Source organism: Tinamus guttatus, unplaced genomic scaffold (assembly GCF_059628265.1).
Source record: "Tinamus guttatus ecotype Peru unplaced genomic scaffold, ASM5962826v1 Tinamus_guttatus_pri_ptg000749l, whole genome shotgun sequence".
In the NCBI taxonomy this organism is placed as follows: Eukaryota; Metazoa; Chordata; class Aves; order Tinamiformes; family Tinamidae; genus Tinamus; species Tinamus guttatus.
The window spans coordinates 1,962,391-1,976,079 of NW_028289283.1; the positions used below are offsets into that span (position 1 = coordinate 1,962,391).

Consider the following 13,689-nt stretch of genomic DNA (forward strand, 5'->3'; position numbering starts at 1 on the left):
TCATATTACAAGATAAACCATTTTTTTCCCATTTATTTTTCTGTTCTTGATCCCCAAATGTCGGTGATGTCTCCTCTGTGGTTGCCCATAGAGTATACTGTGAAGAAGATCTGGGTCACCAGTTTTGGGTGTTTTATGAATCAAAAGGTACCATAAATTTCTGAGCTTTTTTATCAGAAAAGTAACTGCTTCTGCTTCATCGCATGGTTCTTCATATACAGGTTGTTTCATCTCTTCATAAGCTGATATAATAACAGCTTGGAATAAATTGATCAAGACACAAATCATCACCAACATGAAAGAGGCTAAGAAAAGACCACCCAGCAACCTGTTGGATGAAAATTCAGTGTCTCTGAAAGCTGAGACACAGTAAGAGAAAACAGTCTGAGCTGAGTGAATCATATTATTGTAATTCCATTCATGCTGTCCAAATACAAGGTAGCCAAAAGACATAAACACAAAGAAATACACAACAACCACAAAGGCCATGGAGGAGATTCCAGGAAGAGCTGCCAAGATCGATCTTTGTGCTAGGCGCACATCAAAAAAGAATCGTGAATACCTTAGCGTTTTCAAAACTGTAAGGAATGCTAAAAATCCCATAGTAATCCTTAAAATCTCATCTAAATGAGAAACTGCATGAAAATGAATAAAGTCATTTGGATGAAGTAAGTAAAATTTCACAATATCTGCTCCCATCTTAAACTTTATGACCTTTAAAACAACAAAAAGCAATAATGTCGATTTTAAACCTAAGTTGATTAGATTGGATATATTATTAATATAATCTTTCTTTTCTTGGCGTATGATATGAAGTTCATCTGCAATGTAAATGAATAGAAAGACAAGGACAATTACAAACACAACCATTTGAGCTGTAGTTTGCTGATGAAAAATAGGGAGAGCAAAAGAATGTACAGACAAGCTAGAATTTACTGTCCCAAAATAAGAAACTTCAAATATGACTGAGATGCAGCAAAATAGATCTACATCTGGATTAAATGTCGTTAGTTCAATGATCACAGCCCATGTCTTTTCATCGAGCCAATTACTCTTTTTTAAAATATCCAGCCTTGTTGTTGAATTTCGCCTGCCTTCTGCAGGGAAAAAGTAAAAGGGATATCCTGCTGGTCCATAAATATGCAAATCTCCAAAGGTGTAATACACCCATGGAGTCTTGTTTGGCTGGTAAGTAAATCCAGTATAACTGCTGGCATCCTTGGAAACATATTCCTTGGCAGTCCTTACCCAAGTGCCAGCATAGTCACCTTTCTCTTGGGTGTCACTGCCATAGTTGTGAAGACAGTGGCTTTTACTGATCACATATTTATTTACAAAACTGCCTGGACGGAAACATTTTTTCTCTGTATCTTTAGCCCGTACTTGCCTCATCCGAGGCAAACCAATGGTTTTGGAGCAGCTGTCAGAAAGAAAGGTTGGCTGAATGTCATTATGGAGCAAAGGCAAGAAGACACCATTCACCCACGTGAAAATATGTTCTAACTTATCTACACCAGAAAGTCTGTCAGAGAACTGATCATGAATAAATTGATTGTAGTAAAAACTATTGGTGTTCTCAGTGGAATAGGCAAGATTTAATATAAGTGTTAAAAATACAAGGTGACAGATGATATCCTTTAGAAAAACAAGAGCTTTCTTTTTAGTTTTTGCCTTTTTCAAAATTATTGCAATCTCTTCAGCTTCTAAAGGTTTATACTGCTTGCTGCCTCTGATTTTAACAAGTTTACAGTGCATTTCTCTCATCTCATCTGCAGTCTCCATTGCTTTATCCAACTTAATTTCTGAATAATTTTCCTGAGTTAACCATGTAATACTTTCACAGTATTTTGGAAGGATTGTACTCAGAGCTGACAAAAATATGATTTTTACGGTTTGGAGAAGGAACACATCCTCAAAAAAGGAGATTGCAGACGCTAAAAGCCACTCTAATGAGGTCTGATACCCATAAGACAAGCCATATAATACAATGAAAAATGATGATAGTCCTGTTACAGCTATAATTAATGCCCAGGAGAAATAGGCACACCACCAGCACAAAACTGTGTGTGATCTCTTGCGAAAGGTTGTGGAGGTATTGCTTAGTGTTTTCTTCTCAATCTGAAAGTTGTCCCCTTCTAATGCAGTATTATTATTAAAATTGGAATTTGATGCTTGTCTTTTTTGCCTAGCCTTAGCCTTTGTTCCTGTCTCCTCCTCTGCTACAATTACATTTGCATCCCGTTCAGAAATTGTGCAGTTACTCCATGTTTGAGGAGTTTCTTTGTTTTTTCTCTGTCTGTAATTCTGGGGACACAGTGAATTGCTAGCACCAGGCAAGTTCTCTGAGAGACTGGCATTCCTGGGCTGTGCTGAAGTTTCTGAAAGGCACCGTTTTAATAAGTGTTCCTTCCAGTTCTCAAGATTTTGAGAGGTGATGGATGGAATTTTCTTTGGGTGGTTCTGAGTTACAGCCCAGGAAGAAGGTTCCTTCGGGGAATACCGAAATAAGGCAATTATAAGCATTTGTAGAGGTATGGTAATCAAAGCACTTTCAACTCCTACTGCTATTGATCTCAAATATCTCAAGTGTAATGGGGATTCTTCACTTTTGTCAGCATTGAAGAACATAATGTTAACAAGCAGGTTTAATAGTAATATAGCTAAACAGCATGATAACCTTTGGAGCCTACCGAATGTGCCAGAGATGGTATGAGTAAAAATTGAGAACCATAGGTGACCATCTATTAGGTTTTCAGCAAGATTAATCAAAAAATAGTCAATTCTGGAGAGACGTGCTTTTGCATTCATGACAAAGAATGTCCTTTCGATTAAGTGGTCATCCTTGTGGAGAGCAAGCCACTTGCGGCAAATAAATAACCAGGTCTTCCTAGTGTACAGATTTTCAACTTTTGCTCTGCTTAAGAACCAGCTTGGAGAAGGCCCTTGGTTATTGTGCCAGACCCTCAAAGCAGAAATATCTCCTAAGTCTTTCTTTGTAGTTAACAAAAACGTATCTGTGCTTCCCTGATGGAAAGATGGAAAATGTGGATGTTGTAAGCAATGGACATCACTTGTGCCATCCTGGCCAACGAGTTGAAGAAAAACATCTGCACTGGTTCCAGCTCCCAAGCGACTGCCTGTGTATAACGTGACCACAAAGCACACTTTATCAAAAGGGTCATTGTCTGGCAGAACGATAATCTTGTCCTTGGTGACCCTGTCAGCCTTGTCTTTTTTCATGGCCCAAAGGGCCAAAACAAGGTAGGCTAGAAAAATTACCACAACCGTTAAAAGGGTCACAGGATTTTGAGGTATGTCTGCTATCAAAGATTTTTCCAGATCCACAGTGTTGGGAGTAACTATTACCTTGGCTGCCAGGAACCTGATGTTGAAAGTGGATATGTTTGACACCGCGTGTTTTACAAGTCTTTTGTGTCTCCACTTCATATTGCAGATGCAATGCACCCTTTGCCAACTGGTATATGAGCCAAGCCGGCAGGTGCTTTCTTTCCAGTGACTGCCAACACCATCCAGAAATAAGCACTGATCACTAAAAATGGATATGCTCACCAGTCTTGTGTTTTGATACCTTACGACATAGCGTGACAGCAAGATGATAGAGATATTATATTTACCAGTATTATCAGTACCACTTTCTTGGGCTGCAGCTCTCAACAGTGACTTTGGGAGACAGATAATGTAAGAAGCCTTAACGTTACAGTCAGTATGAGAGGTCTTAGTTTTGCTTGCAACAGTTGGCTTGTTGTGAAATGCAGAAAATGAGGCTATAGGAGAGGCATGAGTGACATTAGCACTTGCAAATACTAACACCTTGAAAGTTACTTTGAGTTTTGTAACAATCTGGATATACACCTCCCTTGTATTTCTCTCCACTTCAACTCTAAATCCTCCAGTTGTGTAACGCTGAGTTTTATCAGGCCCTATTGCTAACCGAAAAGTCGAAGATTTTGTATCTTTCCTAGCAATAATAATATCTGCCCCTTCTGGCATGATCCCTCCTAGCTCCCCATTAGCCTTGGCCTCTGTCATTTTGAACCCCAATACCGTTGTTGCAATTTCTGATGTAAAACCTAACCAAGGGAAAGGGTTCTCATCAAATTCATAAAGAGAAGTGGAAATCACAGCATCACTGGCCAGTTCAGAATAATTCTCTTTTTTCAGCTTTGGATAAAAGCAGTTCTGGCATTTTCTTATGGTAGGGAAAGCATCTGTAGCATTCCAATATTCCTTTTTGTTCAGAGTGATATTCCATTTTTTTGTTTCCATTACAGTTTCTATTTCTCCAGGGACTTTGCCCTCCAAAACTATGTCGGTTAAATTTTCCATGATAAAGAAAACTTGTTTAATTCCATCAACATTGACATTCTTCTGATGTAAAAGAGAAGCTCTCAGGATGTTGGATAAGCACCTTAGTATTCCACTGGTTTGAATTTCTGTTTGTTCAGACCAATGGCTCTCATTCCTTAGTATTTTCAGCACTTCAGTTACTTCTATCAGTTTTTGAATGGCAAGCTCTTGCAATTTAATATTTATTTCATCAGTTTCCTCTGTGACTTGAAAAATAGAAGCAACTACTTGATTCATCTCTATTATGCTATTCATTGAGATATTCATGGCTGCTTTAATAAGGTTTTCTCGAAATTGAACCTTAGATATTTGGAGAGTTGGTGCAGCTTTAATATAGTTCAAAACTGAGGCTGCAATATAAGTCAAATAGCCAGCATTAAAATAGTCTCCAGTTTGGAGATAAGATGTCATTGGTGCACTCAAACCACTTACTGAGGTAAGTAGCTCATGAAACACAAGAGCTACTGGTCGACTTTCAACTGGGTTCTGCACTTTTACGTATAAACTCACTTGTTTAAATGCCCCAAGAGAATTATAGACTTGAACATAGATTCCCAAAGTATACTTCTGAGAGGGTACTCCAACTGGGAGAAAAGAAGGAGGAGTTTCAGGCAAATAACCATAATACAGAATTGTACCAAATGTATTTTCCTCTAAAGAACTTATTTTGGTAGTTTTTGGTACCTCAGAAGCCACTATTACTTTATAGATCAAAGGTAAATTGATATCAGAAAATCCAGTGCATCGAACCACAAATTTTGTCACAAATGCAGTACCCCGGTGTGGCGTGATGGTACACTTCCCGGTACTTGGAGGAGAATTTAATTTAAATGAGTATCTGTAGATTGATGACCTACCGTCCCAAGTAGTTACTGTTAAGAGCAGAACATAGGATTGATACACAGTATTCAGAAAACTCAGAGCATGTATAGAAAGGTAAGGCCCAGATCTCCCTGTTGAGGTTCTGGACAACCAGTCAAATCTAATTTCTGTGGAATTTTTTTCTGCAGGAAAAAGGGACCAGTGATAGACTGTTTGGCTGCCTCTTCCACAGTTTAGGCATTTTCCAGATAACGTAAGTCTTTCTGTTGGGATTACAGTTTTACCACAGTTTTCAAGGCAAACCACACTCAGAACAGGTGGGGATCCAGACTTCACATGAACAGTTTGGTCAGCATAACTCTGTCTTGTATCTTTCTGTATCACTAGACGAAAGTAATTTATAGTGTTTCCGTGGATGGTTTCTGGTGCCACTGTCTGAACTGGACCTGAAGATGTTAACCATTTCAAATTTCTCTGAGCTGGATGACACTTCTTTCCTGCACTCAATTTCATGTTTGCATAGTCTGATAGCTTTCTAGTGCAGTACCAAGTAAAACTGATTCCCTTTAGTCCTTCTACTGAATCAGGGTCAGAGGATGAGGAGCCATCTAGAGTCCACCTGTCAGAAAAACCCACTGTCCGGAAAGTGCCTCCTGCAATATTTGCAATTAGATCAGTTCTGTCAATCTGAATATAAATGCTATCTGAGCCATTGAGATCTATTTTATTCCAATATGCCCTTATATTGATAGAGAAATGAAAAAGATAGAGCCCATAATCTAAAGCAGAACCTGGAACAGATATGCGTATGGTATCTACCCCCTGCATCATAGATGAGTCTATAGGTCTTGACCAGTCTGGGATAGCTTCTGTATCCTCAACAGGATAAATTCGCCACAAAGGCCTAATCATTAAACTGTCTTTGCAGCCTACCAGCACTCTGGTGAACAGGTAAAAACTTGCCCCCTTTTTATGACGTAAGAGAGAAATATGAACACTAGGTCTCTGAATCCAAACCTTTTCTAATCTACAGTGCTTTTCCTGACAAGCCACCAATGGACCTATGGTTTTTGAGGCATAATTACTCACTCTTACTCGTAAAAGAGCAGGTGTCAGTCCATTCCTCGTGCAGTTCACTTTTGCCACAAACCCTGCATACTTTTCTGGATCAAAAGGCAAAACAGAGCGACGGACAAACCGTGCGGCATTACTTACATGATCGTTGTATATATAACTGTTATTCTGAATAAGATGGGCTCTTTTTGTTCCAAATAACTGCAGATTGAAGGTCCACTCACATTGTAGCATGGGATGCTGTACAGGAATAAACCACACTAAATAAATAAAGTTCTCCAGAAATGAAGGACTGCTGTTGAAAATGTGGACTTCAATATCTCTGTCTACCAAAGATCTATTTTGATTGATATAAAGGTAAATATTGAATTTATACCAATGAAATTTCACAAACTCAATGGAGAATAAGTAGGAAAGCTCCTGGTGCTGGTAGAAAAGGTAGCGTGTGTTAGAGCCATCTGTAGAACTGATGTTTTCTTCAGTTGTATAAAGAGTTCCATGGCTATATCTGAAAATGTAAGTGCCTCTCCTGGTTTTGCCGGGGTGAAGGTTGACATAGGTTGGAGTTTCTCCAGTTGCAGTTATGCCCAGTGTCCCATTGACTAGATGTAATTCTCCTGTCAAGTTTTTGAAATTCTTTCCATCAACATGAAAGTAGAGGCTCGCCACCAGCATCTCACCAAGCTGTGGAAGCGCAGGTACAGCACAGAAGTTGCTCTGGAAAGTAAAAGAATTGTAGGAACTGAACCAACCTCCTATACCCTGTGTGTCCAGCAGCCTGTAGGCCACTGTCCTAAGTGCAAGAGGCTGAAGACTCCAGGAGAGGCTAAGGGGCTGGTGAGGAATGCTGAGGAGCTTGGAACTGATACTGAGAACATGCTGCAAGTTAGGCTCGATGTTGAGAGAGAGCTTGAGGCTAATGTGCGGCATCTGCTCAATGCTGACTGAAGCTAAATGGAGCCCATGGTGCCTGTAGCGTACAGTCAAACGGTAGTTGTAATATGTTGCACAGACCTGTTGCACCTCAGCTCCTGGGTAAGCATAGAGTGGTAGTGTCTCTTCATACTCATTGCTGGGAACGAGAAGGGCAGATGGGTTGCTTCCGTGGCTGCTAAAACGGTATTGCCACTTTGCGCTCTTGAGGCGTGCACACCAGCCCAGCTCTACCGGCTCCCCTGGGTGGATCAGGTGAACGTGTGGCCAAAGTACAAACAGCCGCATGTCCTGCCTGGACAACTCAATGCTTAAGTTGTGATGAAGGCATGCAGGAGCAGCGCATGAAGCTGATAAGCAGTGCATTGTAATGAAGCTGGAAGCTGTGGCTGGTGGCCTGCTTCCAGGCAGGAGGGCTGTCTGCAGCACAAGTTCCCCTGACCAATGAGATGTATTCTTCACCCAGGATGAGTTCAGGTACCATGAACAATGTGGTGGGGGCTGTGGCTGCAGCTTTGCTCTGGGGGCTGGCTGGTAACGCAGATTCATAGTTTTACTCCATAAGCAGGTGATCCAGTGCTCCTTGTTCTGTCGTTGTGAGACGTGTCCATGAGGGCCCAAGCAAGTGACCAGCAGGGGTGGTGGCTGCAGAAGGGGAGAAGCATCTGCCAAGGCTGGAGGGCAGCCGCCAGGAAGCCAGAGGAGCAGAAGGGCCAGCACTGGCGCCGCCACCGCTTGGCCGAGGGAGAGCCGTGGCCCGAGAGCCATTGGTGCTGCTGCTGCACGAAGCAGGCGCGCTGGGCTCCAGAGGTGCCCTCAGGGCCGCTTGCCCTGCGCTGGGCACCTTGGGTCCCGAGGGCATCAAGGAACCAGGTGGCCCCTGGCGACGACACCCAACAATGGGGCTTCCCATCCCCTCTGAGGCGTGGGGGGGGGCCGCCCGGCTCCTTCTATTGCCCCCCGCTCTGGAACAAACCTCCCCCTGAAACCTGCTTGCCCAAAGCTGCAGCTCTGCCCACATCCCAAACGCTGCAACCGAGGCGGGAATTGGGCAGCGCAAAGGAAAAGGGCCACAGCCATCGGGGGTGCGGGCCAGCGGCGCCTGACAGGAGGGAGGCAGGAGGCGGCCCCAGCGGTGGCTCCTCCTCCGCGGTCGGGAGGCGTCCGGCCCACTCGTGGGTCGACGGAGCTGGGAAAGCAGGGTAATGGCGCCGCTGCGGGATTGCAAGGTGAGGGCCGCTGTGGGGCGGGTGTGGGCGTCCCAGTAAGTTTATTTTTCCTCCCTGCCTGTCCTCCTCCCGCTAAGCGGGTCCTCACAGGGAGGCCGATGCGAGCCGAGGCTGCTGTGGCCATGTGCTGCGAGTGCCGAGGAGCCCCTGCCCGCTGCCCTCCGCAGAACGGGCGCTGGCGCGAGGGCGGCCCGTGTTGTGTGGCGGCTGCGAGCGGCCCTCACGCGGGTGGCCCCTGCCAGCCCCTCACCGGCCTCTCCCAGGCCGGGTGCCTTTGGGGCGAGCTCTGCGCTGCCTCCTGCTCTGGGTCCAGCTCTGCCTGCGCTCGCTGCTTGCTCCGCAGAGGCTCCTGGGCTCTGGTGCTCTGCTCCTTGTCAGCGCTCACTTTGCAGCCATGGTGCCTGCTGCAGCATCTTCTCCCCTTCCCACTCTGCTCTTTATGTGCTTGGGTACATGTACACGTATCTTCTTCTTGCCACTTCTTCCCTCCAAGCTGTGGCTAGCTCAAACCGTGGTATTTTCCAAATTTAACACTGCCCAAGAGGGTCCGTGTGAGTCTGAGTTAGTTGGCAAGAGCTGCGGCTTGCTGCAGGAGCCTCCTCTGCAGTGACTCAAAGTTTGCTGTCATGTTACCAGTTAAACAGACGTAAAAAAAAAAAAAAAGTGCTGGCAAACAAATCTAGCAAACAACCTAGAGAAATCAATTTGTTGGAAAAAGTTCTACTAATGATGGCCTTTCTCAGGATATACTAGGAACGTGCCAGCATGACACCTGCTGATGTACAAGGCCTGTTATACAAGGTAAGAAAAAGATAGATTGGCAGGTTTAAAGAAGTTCTGGAGACCTTTGGGGAGTATCAGAGGTGGTGGAGCTCCTGAGCTCTGGAAAACACCCTTGAGTGGTAGCAGGTGTGCAAAGAGCAACCTGGAAGAAGCAGAGGGTCCTGAGAGCCAGCAGGGGCTCCACAAGGGACACGGCTCTGAGTTAATAATCAGCAGACCCTGTTACTAAACTCTTGTCTTAAAGCAGGGCAAAAGCTCCAGGCTTTGGCCTTGGCCAGCAGCTGGATAAAGTGTCTGGGCAGTGTCTCTCCTCTGCAGGCGTCTCAAGAAATACAGCTTGTCAATGCTTGAGATACCTGCAGTGTAAAGGCAGTGATGGGCTCAGTGTGGGCCCACTGTATGGTGAGTGACGAGCTGGCATACACAGCAACTGGGTTAGAAGTGTATTAGTTAGCAAGTTTTGAAGGGAAGCACTGGCCATTGTGAAAGGAGAGTCCTTCTGTATGTGCTGCCACCTGTGTAAGAAAATGTGCAGGCTTTTAGTGCTGAAATGGCTTAGGCAGTCCTATGAGTAAGTTAAACATTAGGGAATAGTCTTTGGATTTTTCCATTGTTTCCTGAGATACTGCGGAGAGCACTCTTAAAGGCTTCCTGGAACTCCTTTGTCACAGCTAATTGCACTGTTGGGTAAAGAGTCCATCTAGCAGCCGCCACATTGTCCATGTTGCACCCACATCGTCAAATCTCTGCTTTTAATCTTGGAGCACTTTGAGAACAGCAGAGCGTGTGACATCTCAGCCAGTGTTTTGTAACTTCTTAAGAAGGTGGGTCAGCCTAATGCTATATTGCATTTTAGCTTGATGGGATGTGCATGTTCTTCCTTTACATAAGGACTGTGCACAGGTCCGTGGAGCAGTTAGTAGCTGGCTTAAATGCAGGCGCTTAGGGGGTTTATCTGTCAGATTATGGGGCCTGTGTGCTACCTGTGGTCTTGATTTCATCAGAAGCAAGGCACGCTTTTCTTTTGCTGTGTCACTACTTGCGAAGAGGTGACTAGCCCAACATTGCGTTGGATTGCATTCAGGATGGTTCTGGGCTTGCAAGGTTCATAACATGGGGAAATCTTCTACCTTCTGAAGTGTGTCTCCTCTTCCACCACTGCTAACTCTATTTAATTGATTCTCCTGTATGATTGTTACTCCATAAGGGTTTTAGATGGCTCTTCACATTTTCCTCCCAGCTTTTTCTTTCTCCTTTTTTTAACCATAGTTGAAGCACACCTAAAGGTATGATCACTTTTTAAGTTTTGTTGGCTTAATCTGGGTAATCAATGTGTGAAATGAGACATTTTGTATTTTTTGCACAGGCCTGGCAGGATGCTGGACTTATCCTTTCCACCACTAGCAACGAAGCCTGTAAACTATTTGATGCTGCCTTGACCCAGGTAGGACAGAAAAAAAATGAGAGATTGTGAATTGAAGAGCGTTGTGTATGAACAGCTGCATACATTCTTTAAATTTCTTATCAACCAAAAGATTAGAAACAAGCTATTTTTACTGGAGGTTCTTCAGGAAAGAAGGCTTCAGCAAGGCCTGTGCATGCATGCGTGCACAGGTGTCCCTTGTTCTTCCCAGCAATATGTGAGTCTTTTAAGCAATTTCATCAAAATGTAACCAGAAGCTTGTGGACTCCCAGATGTGACCTTCATGCAAGGCTTGTGCAAGGCTGCTAATGCCTGCCATTAGTAGAGAGCAATAAATAAATAATCTTCTTTCAGAGAGCTATGCTGAATACTCCAGCTGCAGGACAAACCTCCAGCCAGTCAGCTGTTTGTACTCAACACTGGAAAATCTACCACCAGACCTAAACTACATAAACCCCTAGATTGTTAGTTCTTCCACTTGCTGGCATGCCTTAAAGAAGCCAGCATCTCCATCATCCTACTAAGCTAACTCTTACCTGAAAATAAAGTTTCTCTTTTCATCTTTTGGCTTGCTTACTTTTGAGTTTGACTTGCTTGTGCCATCAAGCATCATCTGCTTTCTAGCAATTGTCTTTCTCTGTTACAGTATGCAACCTGGACCAATAATGAGACTCTAGGAGGTATTGAGGGCTGTCTCTCCAAGTTAAAAGCAGCAGATCCAAGTTTTAGTAAGTGTAACCTTTACTTCTTCAGCTGGATTCTACTGGATAATGTCTTAAAGCCTCGAATTACTTTCACCTATAAGGCAGTTCCTTTTTTAAACAAACAAACGAACAAGCAGACAAAACCCCCTTTCAGGAACTTATGTAGAGATAAATTCTCTACATTGCAACGTCTAATATGCTGGTTTCTGTAGCAATGGGACATGTCATCGCTAATGGATTGGAGCTGATTGGCACTGGAAGTTCAGTGCGGCTCAACAAAGAGCTGGACAGTGCAATGAGAACAATGATGACACTGGCAAAATCACAGGCACTGACTGAGCGGGAGAAGCTCCATGTATCTGCACTGGATATGTTTGCCAAGGGGTGAGTGACTGGCCATCTGGGGAAAGGGACGGGAGTTGGTTTGATTAGTGTGAATCTTTTTGCTGTCGCTGCGTACAAAGTCGGCATGTATGGCATGTGCTGTTGTGCTGGCACCTTTCGTGCTGTTGGAAAGTGTGGAGATTGTAGGAAGCACGGGTGGCAGTGCTGGGCGGTCGTGGTACGGCCTGAGATTATTGGGACGTAGCAAAGGGTCAAGATGACCTCTAGACAGTTGCTCTTGACTTCCTGTCAACTGTATGTACCATGGCTGGTGCCAGCAGCATCCCCGGGCAAGCAAATGGTGTGTTGCTGCCACGTCATGGGATCAGACATTCCTTTTTTTAAAATTTGTCATATGTCCATGAATGGAATAAGTTGTTTACAATTAAGAAACCAGTATAATACCACACAGACAAGACACCACAGATGCAGAGTCATAGACTCTGTTTCACTCTGTTGTCACCCTGTGGCAAAAGTTTGGTTTCCTGTGTAAAATGGGGAGCTAGCAGAGTGTCAGAAGCACAGTAGGCATCACTGTCTTGTTCACTAACATAGAGGTAGGTACTCTGTGGACACTAAGGCACACATTTCACTTTCATTGTTTGTCAAGTAAACAGGTGAGCACAGATTTATGAACTAAGGTAAGATATGAGGGACATGATGGAGGCCTTGTTCCTGTTGGCTTGACTGCACCTGGAGGGTGAAGAGAGTTGCTGTTTTCATGCCTGTGCAATTAGATGAAGCATGGCAGGTCTCTACGATATAACCCTAAAGTTGACCCATGAAGGAAGACCCTTCGGTTTATGACTTATGTCTGTGTGTGGCATGTAAGAAAAGGATTTTGTTTACATGGTTTCCTTCAAGGGACTTTGTGAAGTCCATGTCATGACAAACCTTAAAGAAACTAGGGAATTCCTTCAAGACAAAGTCTTCTGAAATTGTGTTTTGTATTTATCCAAGTAGCCTGAGGTGTTTAGTGACACTAGTGGTAGGTATGCGTGTCTTTCAGTGTTCACATTGTTCCCTGTTTCTAGCCATCTTCCAAAAGCTTGTGACCTATGGGAAGAGATTCTGCAGAGCCACCCCACGGACCTGCTAGCCCTCAAATTTTCCCAGGATACTTATTTCTACCTTGGATATCAAATACAGATGCGAGATTCTGTTGCCCGGGTGTATCCTTTCTGGACACCTGATGTTCCTCTCAGCAGGTAGGTCATGTGTTCTTTTCAAGATTGCCTTATATATGCTATATACATGTGCTATGTGTTTTTTTTTTTTTTGAGTTACATGGAAATAGCAGTATGTGTTTGGCAGCGACCTGTAGACCAAGAGGTGCTACTTTTATTCCTGAATTGAAACATATTTGGCCAAATATGAGCCTTTCTTTATTTCAGTCCTAGAAATTAATCATGCCCAGTGTACCACACGCAGAGCATTATTTCCATTAATTCAGGTGTTTAAAAAAAATGCAACAGATACTTTGAGAACAATGGACCTATACAATGATATTTTGCCATCTTGGAATGGGCAAATACAACAGAAGTTAAACATTCCTTAAAATTTACTGCAGGAGTTATGTGCATAAGGATTTACAGTATCCCCATTTTCCATTTAGCTTGAGCCTTTATTGCTTGGGGAGGGTGCTGTGTGAATCGACAATGACAATAAGCAGTTACAAAGAGCCACTTCCGATAAAAATGTTCGCCTGTAGTCTTGTGAGCACTCTCGAAAGTGCAGAAGGCTACAGTCATGCATCTGTGTGGCCTTTGCAACCATCAGCTAACTTTCAAAGTAGCACTGTTTAACTTTTGACCACCAATTCTTCACTTTGCTGTGACTCAGAGACAAGCAGATTTTTCTGTGCAGCCCTTTTAACTCTGGTCTATCCAAAGATCAAAATATCAACTCGCAAGAACCTGATGGTGTGCATGATGTCACTGCATGCACTGACCCGTGATTCACTTGGAGA

The 13,689-nt window shown here is 43.7% G+C and overlaps 2 protein-coding genes across 3 annotated transcripts in view; one reads left to right on the forward strand and one right to left on the reverse strand.

The window, feature by feature from the left end:
* On the reverse strand, positions 1-8,277 carry PKDREJ (polycystin family receptor for egg jelly). The gene is made up of 2 exons (XM_088537377.1): positions 8,217-8,277; positions 1-7,871 (listed from the first exon to the last, which is right to left on the reverse strand). The coding sequence occupies exons 1-2, from the start codon at positions 8,275-8,277 to the stop codon at positions 1-3; spliced, it is 7,932 nt and encodes a 2,643-aa protein (XP_088393503.1).
* The window catches only part of TTC38 (tetratricopeptide repeat domain 38), a 22,052-nt gene continuing 15,219 nt past the window's right edge, over positions 6,857-13,689 (forward strand). The window contains exons 1-5 of one of the 2 annotated variants that reach the window (XM_088537370.1): positions 6,857-6,962; positions 10,576-10,653; positions 11,279-11,360; positions 11,549-11,720; positions 12,755-12,928. In XM_088537370.1, coding sequence (XP_088393496.1) covers positions 11,551-11,720; positions 12,755-12,928 — 344 coding nt within the window. In that variant the 5' untranslated portion in view covers positions 6,857-6,962; positions 10,576-10,653; positions 11,279-11,360; positions 11,549-11,550. Of the gene's footprint in view, positions 6,963-8,359; positions 8,427-10,575; positions 10,654-11,278; positions 11,361-11,548; positions 11,721-12,754; positions 12,929-13,689 lie in introns of those variants that run through there. The other variant, XM_088537369.1, reaches the window with a different exon arrangement.